Source organism: Podarcis erhardii (assembly GCF_964252035.2).
Source record: "Podarcis erhardii genome assembly, chromosome: 9".
NCBI lineage: Eukaryota > Metazoa > Chordata > Lepidosauria > Squamata > Lacertidae > Podarcis > Podarcis erhardii.
In genome coordinates this window covers 59,973,065-59,989,322 of record NC_138512.1, presented here as the reverse complement: position 1 = coordinate 59,989,322, position 16,258 = coordinate 59,973,065, and the positions used below count along the sequence as shown (strand labels likewise).

Sequence of the window (16,258 nt, the reverse complement as noted above, 5' to 3'; positions counted from 1 at the left end):
CTGAATACCTAATAAAGCCTTATATTTCAGGCAAATATTAAACCCATTGCCCTTGACTGATTTCTAAAGCATATTGACATTCAAGAAAAATCAATGATTTGTCAGTACGCCTTTCAACCGATGTCAGCGACTGGGCTCAAGAACTGGTTCTGCCCCGACTGGGCTAGGCGACTGGAGCACTTTCAGAGACCTTCCAATCCTGGAAAGCAGGTCCCAGTGCACTGGACCCACAACTGTGCATTGTGAGACCAGACTCATGCAGAGTATAAATAATGCGGAAGCTAGCTGTGAAGCATAACTCCTTTTATTTCTAATAGTTACTACAAACTAAAGAACTGGCTTGCATGAATGTTACATCTCCCACTCAGCCATCTAGTCACTACATAGATAAGACTCTCTCCACACACAGAGTCAGGCAGTTAGTCTGGAGCGGAAGAGTAGAAGAGCAGTTTCCGCCCCCTCCTTTCTCAAAACATCATATCAGGAGATTCTGTCAATAGGAAGGGTGAAAATATCAACATGATTAAGACCGGCATTTACCAGTGGCTATTTAGCTTTGCCATTGATAGATAGACTGGTAGTAGTTTTGTACCCACCAATTCTTAGGAATCTCTGCAGAGAGATTTCAAGCTACTGATTTACAGCATGTATACTCCACTGGGTTCAGTGTGACTTTCTCCCAAATATATATAAGACAGCTGCCTAAATTACCCATCCTCTCACCTTTGAAATACATGATAATAATTATTTGTGTTGTTGCTTCATTAAACAGGATATTGATAATTTGAGACGCAACATAAGATTGTGTTTATGGTAATTTTCTTCTGTTGAATTTGGAGGAAAAACGTGACGGTCTTGGGATAGACCTACATGTTGATAAAGGAGCATTGCCAGTGACGACACTGCAGAGTCCGCTCATTTTCACATATGTCCTGCTAGGCAATACGGCAATCTGAGCTTGCAAAGGTCATTGTCTTGTATTCTTCCTCCTCACCATGGACTTTAAAATACCAGGACACTGCGAATACTGAAAGATTAAGAAACATTTTTAAATGGAAGGGTGATAATACCGGTTAGATTTTTAATGTTAATAGGCTTATATTTCAGTAGGTTTAAGATCTTGCCACAAATTGCTAAGGAAAGGCTTGATCTGGTTGATATTAAGGGAAGGTGATCTTTGAAGCACCATCCATTCATTCTGTTTATTATCCACCCTCTGCTATCGCGTTCCAGGTGGGTTACTACATTTTCAAATTCAATATTAACACAATTAACACAACTTACAGTCAGAGGAGCAGAAATAGGAAAAGTATATAGCATACACAGTGAGTAATTTTCAGAGTGGGGGATGGAGAGGGAAGTCTGAACCTGTACAGAAATCTGAAACCTTTTTTATACTTAACATTTTATTAGAAGGATTTCATTTATAAAGGAATAAAGTCATAAAAGAAAAAGAGAAGAAAAGGGTGTGAAAAAGAGGAAATAAGAAGCCAGGTGATAAGCTTATAAAAGTGATTCCAAGAAAAAGAATTGCACAAGAAAAAGCGCAACAAGTTGATTCTATTCATTTATGGCATCACAGGAAGCTGAATACAAATGCATATTTGTCCCTAGCAGAAACAGTTTGTGGATGTAATTTCATTGCCCCATCCAAAACAGTATCAATTTCAGTTTATAAATCAATTGTTGCTCAGCCTAATGAGATGTGGATCGACCACAGTTGTGGTGCAAGTCTTGCATATTTGCATGGATATACATTGCATTGCTTCTACTGTACATGGGTTTCATTGCCCCATTTAGTTATTCATTTAGTTAGTTATTCTTTGAGGTGTCCGTTTCCCAATTTTGTCTTCTGTTTCTTTGTACATAAATAGCTCATGCTACTTTCAGTACTAGAATCTAACCATGATCAAGCTAATCTCTCTGTTTTTGGTTTTTTTTTGCCACATTTTTTTTTGTAGATGAATAAAGCGCAGACTTCATTTTAAATCTAGGTCTTATTGGGGAGGGGGTGTTGGAGTGAATGAGTCTTAAGTTAAACTGGAGAGGGGTTAGGGGATGTGTACGCAAGCCCAGCTCACGCTACAAAGGAAAACCTGGTCACCCAATATAGTGATGTCATGTGATTGACAGGTCAGCAAGCCACTGCAGTCAGGGGAACTGGATCCAATCTCCCCCCCCCCATTTTACAGAATAACTCTGCAATGCAACATTGTGTTGGAAGTCCCATATATCCATTTTTAGTCTGCAACGCAAACAACCTCCTAGCTTGAGTCACTCCAGAGGAGGATTGTGTAATCTTATCATGACTATGGCTATGACTCTCAGAACGGCACCCTGCCTTTTCCACTACACCATTGAGGGGTGGGGGTGGGGAAAGGTCTTACCTTTTTCCTGAACGCAGCAGTTCAAAGCCCTCGTTGATTTTATCAAAAGGCAAAGTGTGGGTAATTAGTGGATCCAGAGCAAACTTCCCCCCCATGAAATCTGAAACCAGCTTGGGGACAGCTTGTTTGCTCTTCCAACCTGAAAACAGTAAGTGCACAGTGAAGATATGGTACTCTAATTATAATGCCATAAAAAGGGAGCAAAATGTTGCTTAAAGGTCTGGCAGACCCACAAATTTATAGCCTGAAACCGTCTTTGAACTTGGGTTATGCAATGAGATTGGCCTTGATGTTATGACAGATCTGTGGGTGGGAGGGAGATAGAGGAGATACTAACGTAGTAATTATGGGGCAAGAGCTTGCGTGGAAAGCCTGCAGAGGGCCAAACTGCATGAGATCTTAAATGTTTTTTCACAGGGTAAGTGATTTTTTCTAAATCTAAATCTAAAAATCTAAATCTAAATTGTATTTGCTGGGGGTGGGGAAATAATGAACAAATCAAGGTGTTCCTCTAATTTTGTGTTATGCCATGCTCCCCATGACAGACGTTTTATGCCACAACCCGCGCCACCCCAAGCTATTTTGTGACGGGTACCCTCAACACTCTCTCAGAATTTGAAATGTGCCCTGTTGATGGAAAGCTAGTAGGCCCATACCTCCAAATATAGATCCTTTCCAAGTGCGCCCTGTGAAGATAAGCGCTGGAGAGAAGGTAATTTCAGAAGTTGAAGGGGGCACTCCGACAACCACGCTGGTCCCATAATTCATGTGGCAGGAAGCCAAGGCAGCAGTCTGGGGGAAATCCAAAGTCATGACTCTTGAATCAAGCCAAGGAGAAATACCATCCATGATCACCTCCCATGACACAGTCAGACCACTCAAAGATTTTACTGTTCAAAGCATATTAATAGCAATGGAAGAAAACATCCCTATCTTTTCTTCCTCCCATGTCCAGCTACATAAAGGTAAAGGGATCCCTGACCATTATGTCCAGTTGTGACCGACTCGGGTTGCGGCGCTCATCTCGCTTTATTGGCCGAGGGAGCCGGCATACAGCTTCCGGGTCACGTGGCCAGCATGACTAAGCCGCTTCTGGCGAACCAGAGCAGCGCATTGAAACGCTGTTTACCTTCCCGCCAGAGCCGTACCTATTTATCTACTTGCACTTGGACGTGCTTTCGAACTGCTAGGTTGGCAGGAGAAGGGACCGGGCAACGGGCGCTCACCCCATTGCGGGGATTTGAACTACCAACCTTCTGACTGGCAATTCCTAGGCTCTGTGGTTTAACCCACAGCGCCACCTGCGTCCCTGTCCAGCTACACGCACACCCTAGAAAGCCTTTTTGGATGGTGAGGGCTTTCTGAAGAATGTGGGAAGGGATGCTGAGGGGTGGGCTTATGTGGGAGAGAAGAATCACCCAAAAGGATCATTCTCACCCCTCCATTAGCTCTTCATGTCTGAGTCCCATCCCACATTATTCCATAAGTTACCTGATCAGTGGGTGGAGGATGTTTAAAACTCTTGACACGTTCTACTGTCTCAGAACCCAAGGCCCTTGCTGCAACAGATTATCAGATCACAACCCAGTAAAAAATAGGAACCACTGAAGAACAGGAATGCAGGAAATTCCATCTTCCCTTTTCAAAATAGGACAGTAAAATCCTGTCTCCATGCATGTACCATGGTGTCTGTGCGCCCAATCACTTCGAATGAATAGTCAACACCTTCACCGTCTGTCAAGCCATACAACACTTCATTGATGGGCTTCTTGAAATCCAGAGGGTTGACACACTCTGTAGCTCCCATCTCTTTAGCCTTGGAAAATTTATCCTTGTTGATGTCGACCCCGATGATTCGGGAAGCTCCAGCTGCTTTGCAGCCCATGACAGTTGAGAGGCCAACTCCTCCCAGACCAAAAACAGCACAGGTTGAACCAGGCTCCACCTGAAATCATAGAGTCATAGAATTGTAGAGTTGGAAGAGACCATCTAATCCAACCCCCTGCACTACTTGTCTCTCTCTTTCGGTATATGATGGCAAGGGCGCTCTCCCTGGGCAATAGGTTGTGGATGGGATTGCTCCTTGATGTTCAAAGCATCCAAGAGAGAGGTGGGATGCTGGAGAACTATGTCTGTAGCAAGAACGTGAATGCAGGTCATGAGTGTACATCCAGTGGATTGGTGGGTATTTAGTGGCTTTGCTATTTTATATTGTTTTGATTCATTTACAGTATTGACTGTGCTTTCACCTGGTTCTGTGCCAGAGGCCCAGAGCCCACCTGTCCTCCTCTTTTTGTCTAGACCTGCCACAATTTTCCCACCCTGAATATGAGCATTACCAATGTTTTAATCCTTACCTTTGCACTGTTGATGGCAGCACCATAGCCAGTAGAAAACCCACAGCCAATCAGACACACTTTTTCTGGAGGAGCTGCAGCATCAATTTTGACCACCGCAGACTCATGCACCACGGTGTATTCTGCGAAGGTGCTAGTTCCGGCAAAGTTGTAGACCTGCTGGCCTATGTAAGTGAACCTGCTGGTGCCATCGTGCATTAATCCAGTAGGGACACCAAGGCTAAAAGATGAAGAAAGGAAAATCGTGCTTTGGGTTTTGTTTCTTTTAATTCAACATATGCAGTGCTGGTGTTTCCAATACTGTTTCAAAAAACAACTTCAACTCACTCGCCCATTTTGCACAGATTGCCTCTGGGATGTTTGCATGCGCTGCATTCTCCACACTGTGGGGCAAAGAGTGGGATGACTTTGTCTCCTGGGAATGATGAAAATACCATCATTAGCCTGCTTAAAATATTTGGACAAGCTAGCACATACCACAGGCTTGGGGAACCTTCAATCCTTCAGATGTTGTTGGACTACAACTCCCATCAACCCTAGCAAGCATGGTCAGTGGCCAGTGTGATGGGACAGCTGAGCTGAGCCAAGACAGTCAACCAAAGGGGGGGGGGGGTACAAGGAATCTTGGTTTTCTTTTTTTTAATGCTTTGTGTGTCTGTTTCTAATCTTGCCCCTTTCTAAAATTTATCTATTGCAGTGTGTTTTTCTTTTTGTAAATCTACCAAAGAGTCAAATCTGGTCAGGATTAAGGGGTTTTCTCAAGATGGTGGAGGGCATGTGTACAGTGTCACATTGGTGCAGTGCTGATTGCACTTACCCTTCCTCTGATAGGAAATGCTTTTTGGGGGCGGGGGACAGCACAAAATTGGGGAGGGGGTGCACGAGGGTCAGTTGGAGGGGGGAAGTGAGAAATGTCCCTATTTTCATCTGAGCAATGTTGGAGGGTATGTCATGAATGTTGCAGACTCTTGTGCAGCTAGCTGTGAAGTGGGGAGCACAAATTTAATTCAAGAAGCGGGTTCTTTAATGTGCATGTGTAGACTGCACCGTTCGTGCATGCCCAGTGGTTGCCACTTTGTTTCCAGGCCCAATTCAAGCTGCTCATCTTAGTGTTTAATTCCCTAAACAAGTTTATCACCCAATAGCTGAAATATTGTCTCTTCCCCTACAGACCCTAAAGACCCTCTTGGGCAGGCATCCCCAAACCCAGACCTCCAGATGTTCTGGGACTACAATTTCCATCATCCCTGACCATTGGTCCTGTTAGCTAGGGATGATGGGAGTTGTAGTACCAAAACATCTGGAGGGCTGAGTTTGGGGGTGCCTGCTCTTGGACATTCAAATCAGTAGAAGGGGCCCTTTTGGTAGTTCCTCTTTCATCAACATTTTGGGGTATTGGCAGTATAGCAGTCCTGGTCTTTGGCACCTGAAATTAGGGACTACCCTATTCTCTTGACTGCAATTTGTTTTAGATTAATATTGCAGGTTTAACTATTTGTGACCCATCCTGGCAAGTGGTAGTAGTAGTAGTAGTAATATCAGCAGTTAAGTAAAAAATAACTTTGCTGACTCCTAATAATAATAATAATAATAATAATAATAATAATAATAATTTATTATTTATACCCCGCCCATCTGGCTGGGCCTCCCCAGCCACTCTGGGCGGCTTCCAAAAGAATATTAAAATACTATGATACATCAAACATTAAAAGCATCCCTAAACAGGGCTGCCTTCAGATGTCTTCTAAAAGTCTGGTAGTTGTTGTTCTCTTTGACATCTGGTGGGAGGGCGTTCCACAGGGAGGGCGCCACTACCGAGAAGGCCCTCTGCCTGGTTCCCTGTAACGTGGCTTCTCGCAGTGAGGGAACCGCCAGAAGGCCCTCGGTGCTGGACCTCAGTGTCCGGGTAGAACGATGGGGGTGGAGACGCTCCTTCATGTATACTGGACCGAGGCCGTTTAGGGCTTTAAAGGTCAGCACCAACACTTTGAATGGTGCTCGGAAAAATACTGGGAGCCAATTTCCTATTCAGAAATGTCTAGTAATTGATTCCAAATTCTGGCATTTACATTAAAAATCTAGTCATTGGCCCAGAGCTGACCGCCCTTCCCTAAAGAAAACACTTTCTTGGTCATTCTTCCACCAGTTGGTTGGCTCTCCTAGTTTCGTTTGATCCTTGTTGACCAATGCTGTGAGTTGATATTTTCTGGTTGCACTGTGCTTTACCTTACCTGGTTTCACACAGGTAACTCCTTCCCCAACGCTCTCCACAACACCAGCTGCCTCGTGACCAAGAATAACGGGGAATTTTACCTGCAATGCCCCACTTAGCACATGGTCATCGGAGCGACAGACTCCAGATGCCAAAATCTGGTTTAAAGGAGAAAGTTTTTTATTTTATATTATTTTAAAAATTCAGTTCATGAATTGCTTCCCATAAGATATCTCAAAATGCTATCGCAGTAAAAACATAAATAATAGAAACAATTACAAACATATCAACATGTACAAATATTTAAAAGCAATTAAAAATAATTTCATGTGTGAAAACGATTTCATATCTAATTCAGACTGGTTAAAGATCACCACTTAACAGGGTTTTTTGTGTGTGTTTTTGAAAAAGGAAGTCTTTAATTGACACCCATCATCCAATACCTAATATAACCAGGGAGCTTTTGAGTTTCACCTTAGTCCTAGAAACACCCATCTCATGATATTGCTCACAATCCCTCTCCTGCAGCAACTTGCAGGGGTTCAAAACTCTCCCACATTTCCACATCAGTTTGCAGGTTTTTGTTTTAAAATACTCATGAAAATTCATTAGGATTTCAGTGCAAATTTCTCCTAATATAAACACGTTAGCTATAAAGATCTACAATGACTCCCCATGTGTTTCTAAGCACAATTCAAAGTGTTAGTGTTGACCTTTGTTAATATTCTGATTTTAATATTCTGTTGTGATTTTAATATTCTGTTGGAAGCCACCCAGAGGGGCTGGGCAACCCAGTCAGATGGGTGGGGCACAAGTTGTTGTTGTTGTTGTTGTTATACTGAGTCAGACCATTGGTCCATCTAGCGCAGCATTTTCCACATTGACTGAAGCAGCTCTCCAGAGAGTCAGACTAGGGACTCTCCCACACCTGCCTGGAGATACCAGGGATTCATCCTCAGACCTTTTGCGAGCAAAACAGCTGCTCCTCCACGGTCTGCAGCCCTTCCCCATTCTCATATTGTTTTTGAAAGCAGAAGTTAGGTAGATTTATCTTTAAGTGCAAACTGAATCGAATTCCTCCATCCCTAGTGCAGATACTAACAATCTGCAGAAATCCCATTTTTGGTTTGTCTCTCTTACCTTAATCCGAACTTCATGTGCCTTAGGTGGGGCAACTTCTACTTCCACAATACTAAATGGTTTCAGGACTTCCCAGACAACGGCAGCTTTGCACTTAATGACCTGAGATAATAGAATATCATAACAGTATTTCTGTATGCAACTGTGCAATCCTATCCTGGACAACCCCCACCCCCAATAAAAGGTATATACCACTTGATTCTACAAAACCTCAAAACAATTTACAGTGACAGCTCTGATTTCAATGTCCTGTGAAATAACAGAATATCATATACTATTTTTCCACGCAGCTAACATTGCAGTCCTGTGCACGTTTAATATTCAATATGCGCCCCAATACCAGTGTTATTTTTCAGGAAAAAGAGGTGCCGGAACTCACCATGAATGCCTCCTTTGTTCTCTTACAATGGCAATGGCACCCATCTGAGAAGTGCTGTAAGTGAATTCTGGTGAGTTCCAGCTGAAAAAAAGCCCTGCCTATAGCCAAATTCCTCAGGGTGGCTTTCAATAAGACATCTTTTTACAGTCTTCACCAGGGCTTACTCCCTGGTTAAGTTATTTAGGATTGAAGCCCTGATGACCACTGAGCTAGTTTTCAACTTGCTGGATGTTTCTCCCTCCCCAGTTGAAAGCATGTTTAACATGCACTGGTTTGGTATTAATGATGGCGTTCCAGGAGGAGGAAAATAGAAGAAACTTTCAGGAACCCCCAAGATGAAACTTCCAAGAATTTCTTGGATGAACCTCAAGGAATGTATTGCTCCTGCTTATAGTACAATAAGCCTATTTTGTATTTTCTAAAGCTATTTATGCATCTTGGTGCTGAAAAAACAACTTTAAAATAAATCATCTACTTACTTTCCCTGCAGTGCTCATGATGTTGAGCTTTGTAATCTAGCGTATCTGCTTCCTCTGTGTCGTTTCAGAACTTCTAGTCTGTCCTCCTAGAAGTACAAAGGTTCGGCTGCAAATATTTGATTTATCTTTCAACTAAACATAGCCCTTCCCCAGTTCAACACCAAGAAATGTGGCCACTCCTCTACGTTCAGTTTGTTTCCACCTGCAATTTCACAACTTTGAAGGAAGTAGGTTAAGAGTCCTCAGCTGCGGTACAATACACCGTACATTTAGATTGCACTCAAGGAAATAAGAGCCTTATCCTCCATGAATATTTGCTTTAATCTTTTCCAAACTGTGCAACACATCCATTGTGGATCGCACCCCATGGGCGACTCTGGTCCGTGAGTCTGCTCTCAGAAGGGCTGGCACTGTGTGTGCTTAAAGATGATAGCAATTAACAATGGTGATAAGAAAGCCCAAACAACCCCTCACCCCAGTCGTCGCAAGTGTAGCCGTTGAAGATCACGTCGTTGTTTTTGAACCGGCGCTCCGGGGATGAGTTTAAATCGCTCTCCATCCCTCCGTCGGAATCGGAGCTTCTGTCGGAGCTGATCTTGATGACACTGCTTGTGGTGAGGTCGCAACTTTTGGGGAACTTGGCCCCTCCACATGCCTCCATCATGCCCCCACCACCCATGACCATCTTGACATAAACACATGGGATACGTTGCTTGGGTCTAATATCGGCACAACTTTATTGATTACAGATGAAGGGGATGGTCAGGCATTGGGAAAACCAGTTTAAGTGCCAGCCCGCCTGTATATCAGTGGGCTCAACTCAAGGCAAAGAGGCTCCTAATGACACACATCAAGTATGAACTTGCCTGGGCTTCAGAACAGAAGCCACTCCTTCCAGATCCCTTTGCAGGGTTTCCCAAATTTGGGTCTCTAGCTGTTTTGGGACTACAATTCCCATCCATTTAATGGAAATGATGTTAGTAATTTTGCTATATTAACTGCAGGTCACAACCAAGATTCTGAAAAAGCTGCTTTCAGAGAAAGACAGCTCTGAAGTACAGCTGTCATCTCTTTGTTCTGTTCTAAAGGTCTTTTGAATTACTAGTTTACAGCTGCATGCTCTCTCTCTCTCACACTCTCTCACACACATTTTTTTAAAATAATGATAATAATAGCACAGTTATAAAAAGTAGCATGGACACATCCTGTGTCAGTGGCTGGGAATCCAATTCCTTATCTGCAGTGCAATAGGGACAAAAAGGCACCCCATAACCACATTGTACAGTGTAAATGGTTTGGAGGGCGCACTGAATACCTCATACAAGACAAATGTCTCTGCATCATCTGCATCTAGTTCCTGATTTAGGAAGCAAGCCTCTTCACACAAAAGCTGTTTTCCTGAATCAAGGTTTTAATATTCTGCTTTGATTTCTATTTTAAAAAATCATATGAAAAAGGGTTGTTTCTCTGCTCTTAATTTTTTAAAAAATTGACGTTTTCACAAAGTAAAGCATGAAAGAAGAAAACAGAATGTACAAAGCACACATTTCCTATTCATTGTACAGAAATAAAAGTATTTTGTCCAAAGATTGTGTTCATGCACTATTCTCAGGAGATCTCCAAGTATTTATTTCTCAAATAGCGTTCCATCCTCCCTAATGTAATTTGTGTTAATGGAGGCTGCATAAAGTGTCCATCTCTATTTGCATATGAAGGATAGGGCTATCCTACTCCATTATCACCTTTAATGACTCTGTTTTGACACACCCAGTGCTCCAAGGAGGCTATAACCCATATCTTATCAAGCCAGCCTTTCACTGAAAAGCCCTTCATCTTCCAGTAACTTTCCACTTCTATTCAGGCTGCTGAGGGCTACCAGTTTCCAATGAAGCAACTGAAGGTCGCCAGGTTGCCCAATGTTTAGTAATGCTAGAACTGGGTGCTCATCCAGCAACAGCTGATAATTTCTGCAAACACAGAATTCCAACACTGCAGCAAATCTGCATTCCTACCATATGTGGATAGGTGTCCTGACTGACATAGTTTTCTGGGGAAGAATCTCTACGATAAAAATGACGGTGCTACCAAAGATGTTATTTTTATTTCAGACCATACCCATATTAAAGAGTATAGGAATCTTCAAAGAATGGCAAAAACTGATTTCAAGGTATATCTGGCAGGGGAAGAAGCCTAGAATAAAATTTAAGTTATTGATGGATGTAAAAGAAAGAGGAGGCTTCGCCCTGCCAGATATGAGACTGTACTATGAAGCAGCTTGTCTTTGTTGGTTAAAAGAATGGATAAAGCTAGAAAACAAGGAATTATTAGACCTTGAAGGATTTGATAACAGATTTGGATGGCATGCGTATCTCTGGTGTGATAAAAAGAGGGTGCATAAAGGATTTGGCAACCACATCTTCAGGGGCTCTCTAATAGAGGTCTGGGAAAGATATAAAAATATATTGGAACCAAAAGTCCCACGTTGGTTGTCTCCGTTAGAGGTAATAAGTGTGAAGAAGATTAATATGAGAGATAAATGGGCTACTTATGGTGAATTGGTAACTAACGAGGGAGGGAAATGGAAACTGAAGCCATATGAACAAGTTAAAGAGCAAGTACATGATTGGTGGCATTATCTACAATTAAATGAAATATTTAAAAAAGATCTGAAGGAAAAAGGTTATATAGAAAAAGAATCAAGTTTTCAAAAAGACATAATAAATAATGAGTATAAAACTTTGTCAAAAATGTATAAGATATTGCTGGAATGGTATACAAAAGATGAAGAGGTTAAGTCGGTAATGATACAGTGGGCAAAGGATTTTGGGTACAATATTCAATTTGAAGACTGGGAAAAATTGTGGAAAGAGCATATAAAATTTACGGCATGTACATCACTGAAAGAGAATGTGATGAAAATGTTTTACAGATGGTATATGACACCTGTAAAATTAGCAAAGATATATAAGGTTGATAACAAATGTTGGAAATGCAAAGATAAAGAAGGGACATTCTTTCATCAGTGGTGGGAATGTAAGAAAGTGAAAAGTTTTTGGGAAATGATATATAATGAGCTGAAAAAAATGTTAAGATACACTTTTGTGAAAAAACCCGAAGCTTTTCTTTTAGGTATTGTAGGAAAGGACATAGGAAAAAAGGACTGCAAGCTTTTTCAATATGCTGTAACGGCAGCCAGAATCCTGTTGGCTCAGAAGTGGAAACAAGAGGAGATACCGACGATAGAAGAATGGAGATCAAAAGTGATAGACTATGCAGAATTGGATAAATTAACTGGGAAAATCAGATATACTAAAGACCAAAAGTTCATCGAGGACTGGGGAAAATTTGTGGATTATCTGAAAAATATATGTGGTGTAAACACAACGCTAGTGGGATTTAAAGAGGCACTGTAAATAAAAATAAGTATTGTTTATTAGAAATAATGGGAGTAAGGAGAAATAATGGCAATACAAAAGAAAGGAATGTGTATTAAAGGTATAAATATGGATGATTGTCAGAGACGCTGAAGGAAGTCAAAAACAGTCATAATTTGTTGTATGCGGGATTAAATGAATAATTGGATGGAAATTTATAAAATGCAAATAAAAAAATTATATATATATAAAAAAGACATAGTTTATAACAGTGTTTTGCTTGTGTTTTACCCCACATAGCATTCCAGGGGTGGACTTTGGTCTTTAAAAATTCATCGGTGCCCAGTGTGAGGCCAACATCCCCCCCTTTGCCTTCTGTTCTGCTCAATTGACTACATTATAGATGAGACACCCTGAAACACCCACTAGGCTCCATGTCCAAGGAAGCAGAATCATCTCGATGCCCTAAATCTGCCTCTGCTGCGTGTCTTCTGAAATATTCTGCGCCTGCAGAGAGCCCTCGCAGAGATATTTGCTTTATAATGAGAGGAAAGGTTTGCTAAACACATTTTGCACCGTCACCCTGAATACCTAACAAAGCCTTAAATTTCAGGCAAATATTAAACCCATTGCCCTTGACTGATTTCTAAAGCATATTGACATTCAAGGAAAATCAGTGATTAAGCCTGGCATTTAGTCAGTGGATATTTAGCTTTGCCACTAATAGATAGACTGGTAGTAGTTTTGTACCCACCAATGCTTAGGAATCCTGAGAGTCAAAAAGAAAAGAAAAAAGTTGCATCATCTTGTAATGTTTTATTACGTTTTTATAAATGTTGGAAACCTCCCAGAGTGGCTGGGGCAACCCAGTCAGATGGACGGGGTACAAATAATACTATTATTATTATTATTATTATTATTATTATTATTATATGCAAAAGCCTGTTCCTTGAGATCAGGAATCATCATGCAAAACTTGGTCACTGTCTTGCTTCAGATGAAAGCAAATGTAGGAATCCCAAGTCCACTCACAGGGGCAGTTGCAAAAGGAAAGTCAAAGTAAATGAGGCAAGGTCCAAACAACAACAATAACAACTCCAAGCTCAGATGTAGTAACCAGACAGATGGCATGAAGCTCCTGTAAGGATGTTGTTGTGGCATTTCTGCCAGAAACTTGAGAGTTTAAACCACAAGTCTTCAGTGTCCAAAATACACTGCTGCAGGCCATCTGGAGTGTCTCAGAATTTTGGTCTACTCATGAGGTGTAGCTTCTTCACAAGGAGCCCCTTACTCCTGATGAGCCCTTGTTCTTCAGGCAGGCACTCCAGTGTCTTACAGCTGACCTTCAGATGCTACAGCTTCCTTGGACTCAGTGGCATCTCATCCTCTACCTCTGATACTGTCCCTGGGACCCCTGTATCTTGTGGAGGGGGTTGGGGATGCAGTCACCTCCGAAGGTCCCAGATCCTCCTGCTCCATCTCCCTGTTCATTGACATAACCTGCTCCCCTGTAGCATCTGCTTTGGGCAGCAGCAGATCCACCTGCAAAGAGGATTCCTCCAGCGGGGGCATGACAGTTACAATATCTTAAGAGGTACTTTGAAAGGTTCAGTCCACAACTCCCTGCTGAGCAACCCAGCCGCAACCATTTGCCTCCAGAGTTTCTGCTGGAAGTACAGTAAATATCAGCGCTAACAGTATCTGGGAGGAGAATGATTTTCAGCAGAAAACTGTGGTGGGGTCCCAAACTGGATTAGGAACATGTTCTGGATTGGAGGTTGCCCTGCAGCTGCTTTGCCTTCAAAGTAGGCACACTGTAGTAAAACCACAAATAATGTAGCATGTATTTTGACTCTGTGAGATGATTAGATAGATAGAGAGATGATAGATACTGTATTTTTTGCTCCTTAAGACCATAAGACGCACCTAGTTTTTAGAGGAGGAAAACAAGAAAAAAAATATTCTGAATGAAAGAGTGGATGTGGGATTTTTTTGGGTGCAGGCTGTAGCCATAGACATGCTATGTGATCTGATGGTGAATTTGGGGTGACCCAGTGCAAAAATCATGAGGATCCATGTGGATCTGTGCTTAGTAACCATGTTTTTGAGCCTTTGCCACCCAATGAAACAGTGGATGTGTGTGTTTTGGTGCAGGCTGTAGCCATGGACCTGCTATGTGATCTGATGGTGAATTTGGGGTGACCCAGTGCAAAAATCCTGAGGATCCATGTGCTTTTACCTCCCCCCTCCCAGGCAGCCTCCTTTATCTCTAGAGTCCCTTATGTCCCTCCCAATCCCTTGCCGATCAGCTGCTCAGCGGCTTTGTTTCAAACCCCCTTCCCTCTTGTTTGCCTTAGTGTCTTTTCCTTAGCTGGAGCAGTTTTTTGCTCCTCCTTTTCTTCTAATTTCTCTCCTCGTTGCTTTAATCTTCCTGTCTCCTCTCCTTGCAAGTTTATTGTCTTTACCTCCCCCCGCCCAGGCAGCCTCCTTTATTGCTAGAGTCCCTTATCTCCCCTCCCGATCACTTGCTGATCAGCTGATCAGTGGCTTTGTTTCAACACCCTCTTCCCTCTTTCTAAAAAAAAAAAAGAAAAAAGCACGATCTGCTTTTTGCCCCTGAGCAATTTGGCTCCAGGGACTACGCATTCGCTCCACAAGGCGTACAGACATTTCCCCTTACTTTTTAGGAGGAAAAAAGTGCATCTTATGGAGTGGAAAATATGGTAGATGATAGGGCCACCCCACGCCCACCCCATTGAGCTTCATGGTTGAGTAGGAAGCTGAACACAGATGTCTCCACTGGATCCAACATTCTTTGCATTGGATCTTCTTTTGGAGAGCTGACAGTACTGTCGGTGTACATGCTCCCCGCAACATGATTTCTGGTCAAGCTACCATGGAAAAACTTCAGGCAAGCGAAAGGAGCTAACCTGTGTCCCTCCAGATGTTGGAATCCAGCACCTCAGCCCTAGCCAACGTGACTAATGACCAGGGAGTGATGGAAGTTGTAGTCCGGCAACATTTGGAGGGCCACAGGTTGCTCCCTTTTATCTATTCCTTTCAGGTTAGAAAGGTTGCTAAATAGCTGGATTGCAGAACTCACAGATTCACGCCAGCTGAATACAGGAAAGCTGTTTTATTGATTACATATACACGCCAAGGGGGGAAAAAGACACATCAAAGAGCAGAGACAATGGTAGAAAGGAAAACAGGCTACACCTAAGTTTGCATGGGTTCTAATACAAACTGTTACTACAATCTTAACTCATCTCTTGGCAAACTTAGGGTCAACATACAGATGGCAGGGGAGACTGGGGACATGGCCACCCGACATTTTCATAAACATTCCATAAGTTCTCGGCAGCTAAGCATAAGGAGGCCCCGTTTCAATATACTGGAGGCAAAGTCCTTACAGCTAATAGCAACAAAAGTTTCAGAAATGATAACCTGCTATTAGGCCACATCTTTCTTTCGTAGACATTATCACATGCTGAGATGGGAATTAGCAAGAACTTTGGTCTGGATTCAACTAAACGGACACACTAGCGGAAACCAGGACAAAGGTATCTGCTAGCAATTTACCCTCCTCTGCACCTTCTCAAAATTCACTCTGGAGCATCAGGATAAACCCCTAGAAAAGTGCAGGGGCAGGGGAGAGGGGGGTTATTCCATCTGGCAAGCAAGAAGTGGAGGAGTGGAGTTTGGATTTGATATCCCACTTTATCACTACCCGAAGGAGTCTCAAAGTGGCTAACATTCCCCTTTCCCTTCCTCCCCCGCAACAAACACTCTGTGAGGTGAGTGGGGCTGAGAGACTTCAGAGAAGTGTGACTAGCCCAAGGTCAGCCAGCAGCTGCATGTGGAGGAGCGGAGATGCGAACCCGGTTCACCAGATTACAAATCTACTGCTCTTAACCACTACACCACAAG

General features: G+C 42.5%; 2 protein-coding genes across 2 annotated transcripts in view; one reads left to right on the top strand and one right to left on the bottom strand.

The window, feature by feature from the left end:
- The window catches only part of LOC309350266 (uncharacterized protein C4orf17 homolog), a 69,577-nt gene that overhangs the window by 5,123 nt on the left and 48,196 nt on the right, over positions 1 to 16,258 (top strand). The window lies entirely within an intron of this gene.
- Positions 287 to 9,102, bottom strand: LOC309350249 (alcohol dehydrogenase 1B-like). The gene is made up of 9 exons (XM_081877092.1): positions 8,955 to 9,102; positions 8,097 to 8,198; positions 6,976 to 7,114; positions 5,072 to 5,159; positions 4,745 to 4,964; positions 4,069 to 4,332; positions 3,044 to 3,179; positions 2,388 to 2,526; positions 287 to 1,027 (listed from the first exon to the last, which is right to left on the bottom strand). Exons 1-9 carry the CDS (start codon positions 8,970 to 8,972, stop codon positions 1,003 to 1,005), a joined length of 1,131 nt encoding a protein of 376 aa, XP_081733218.1. The 5' UTR covers positions 8,973 to 9,102; the 3' UTR covers positions 287 to 1,002.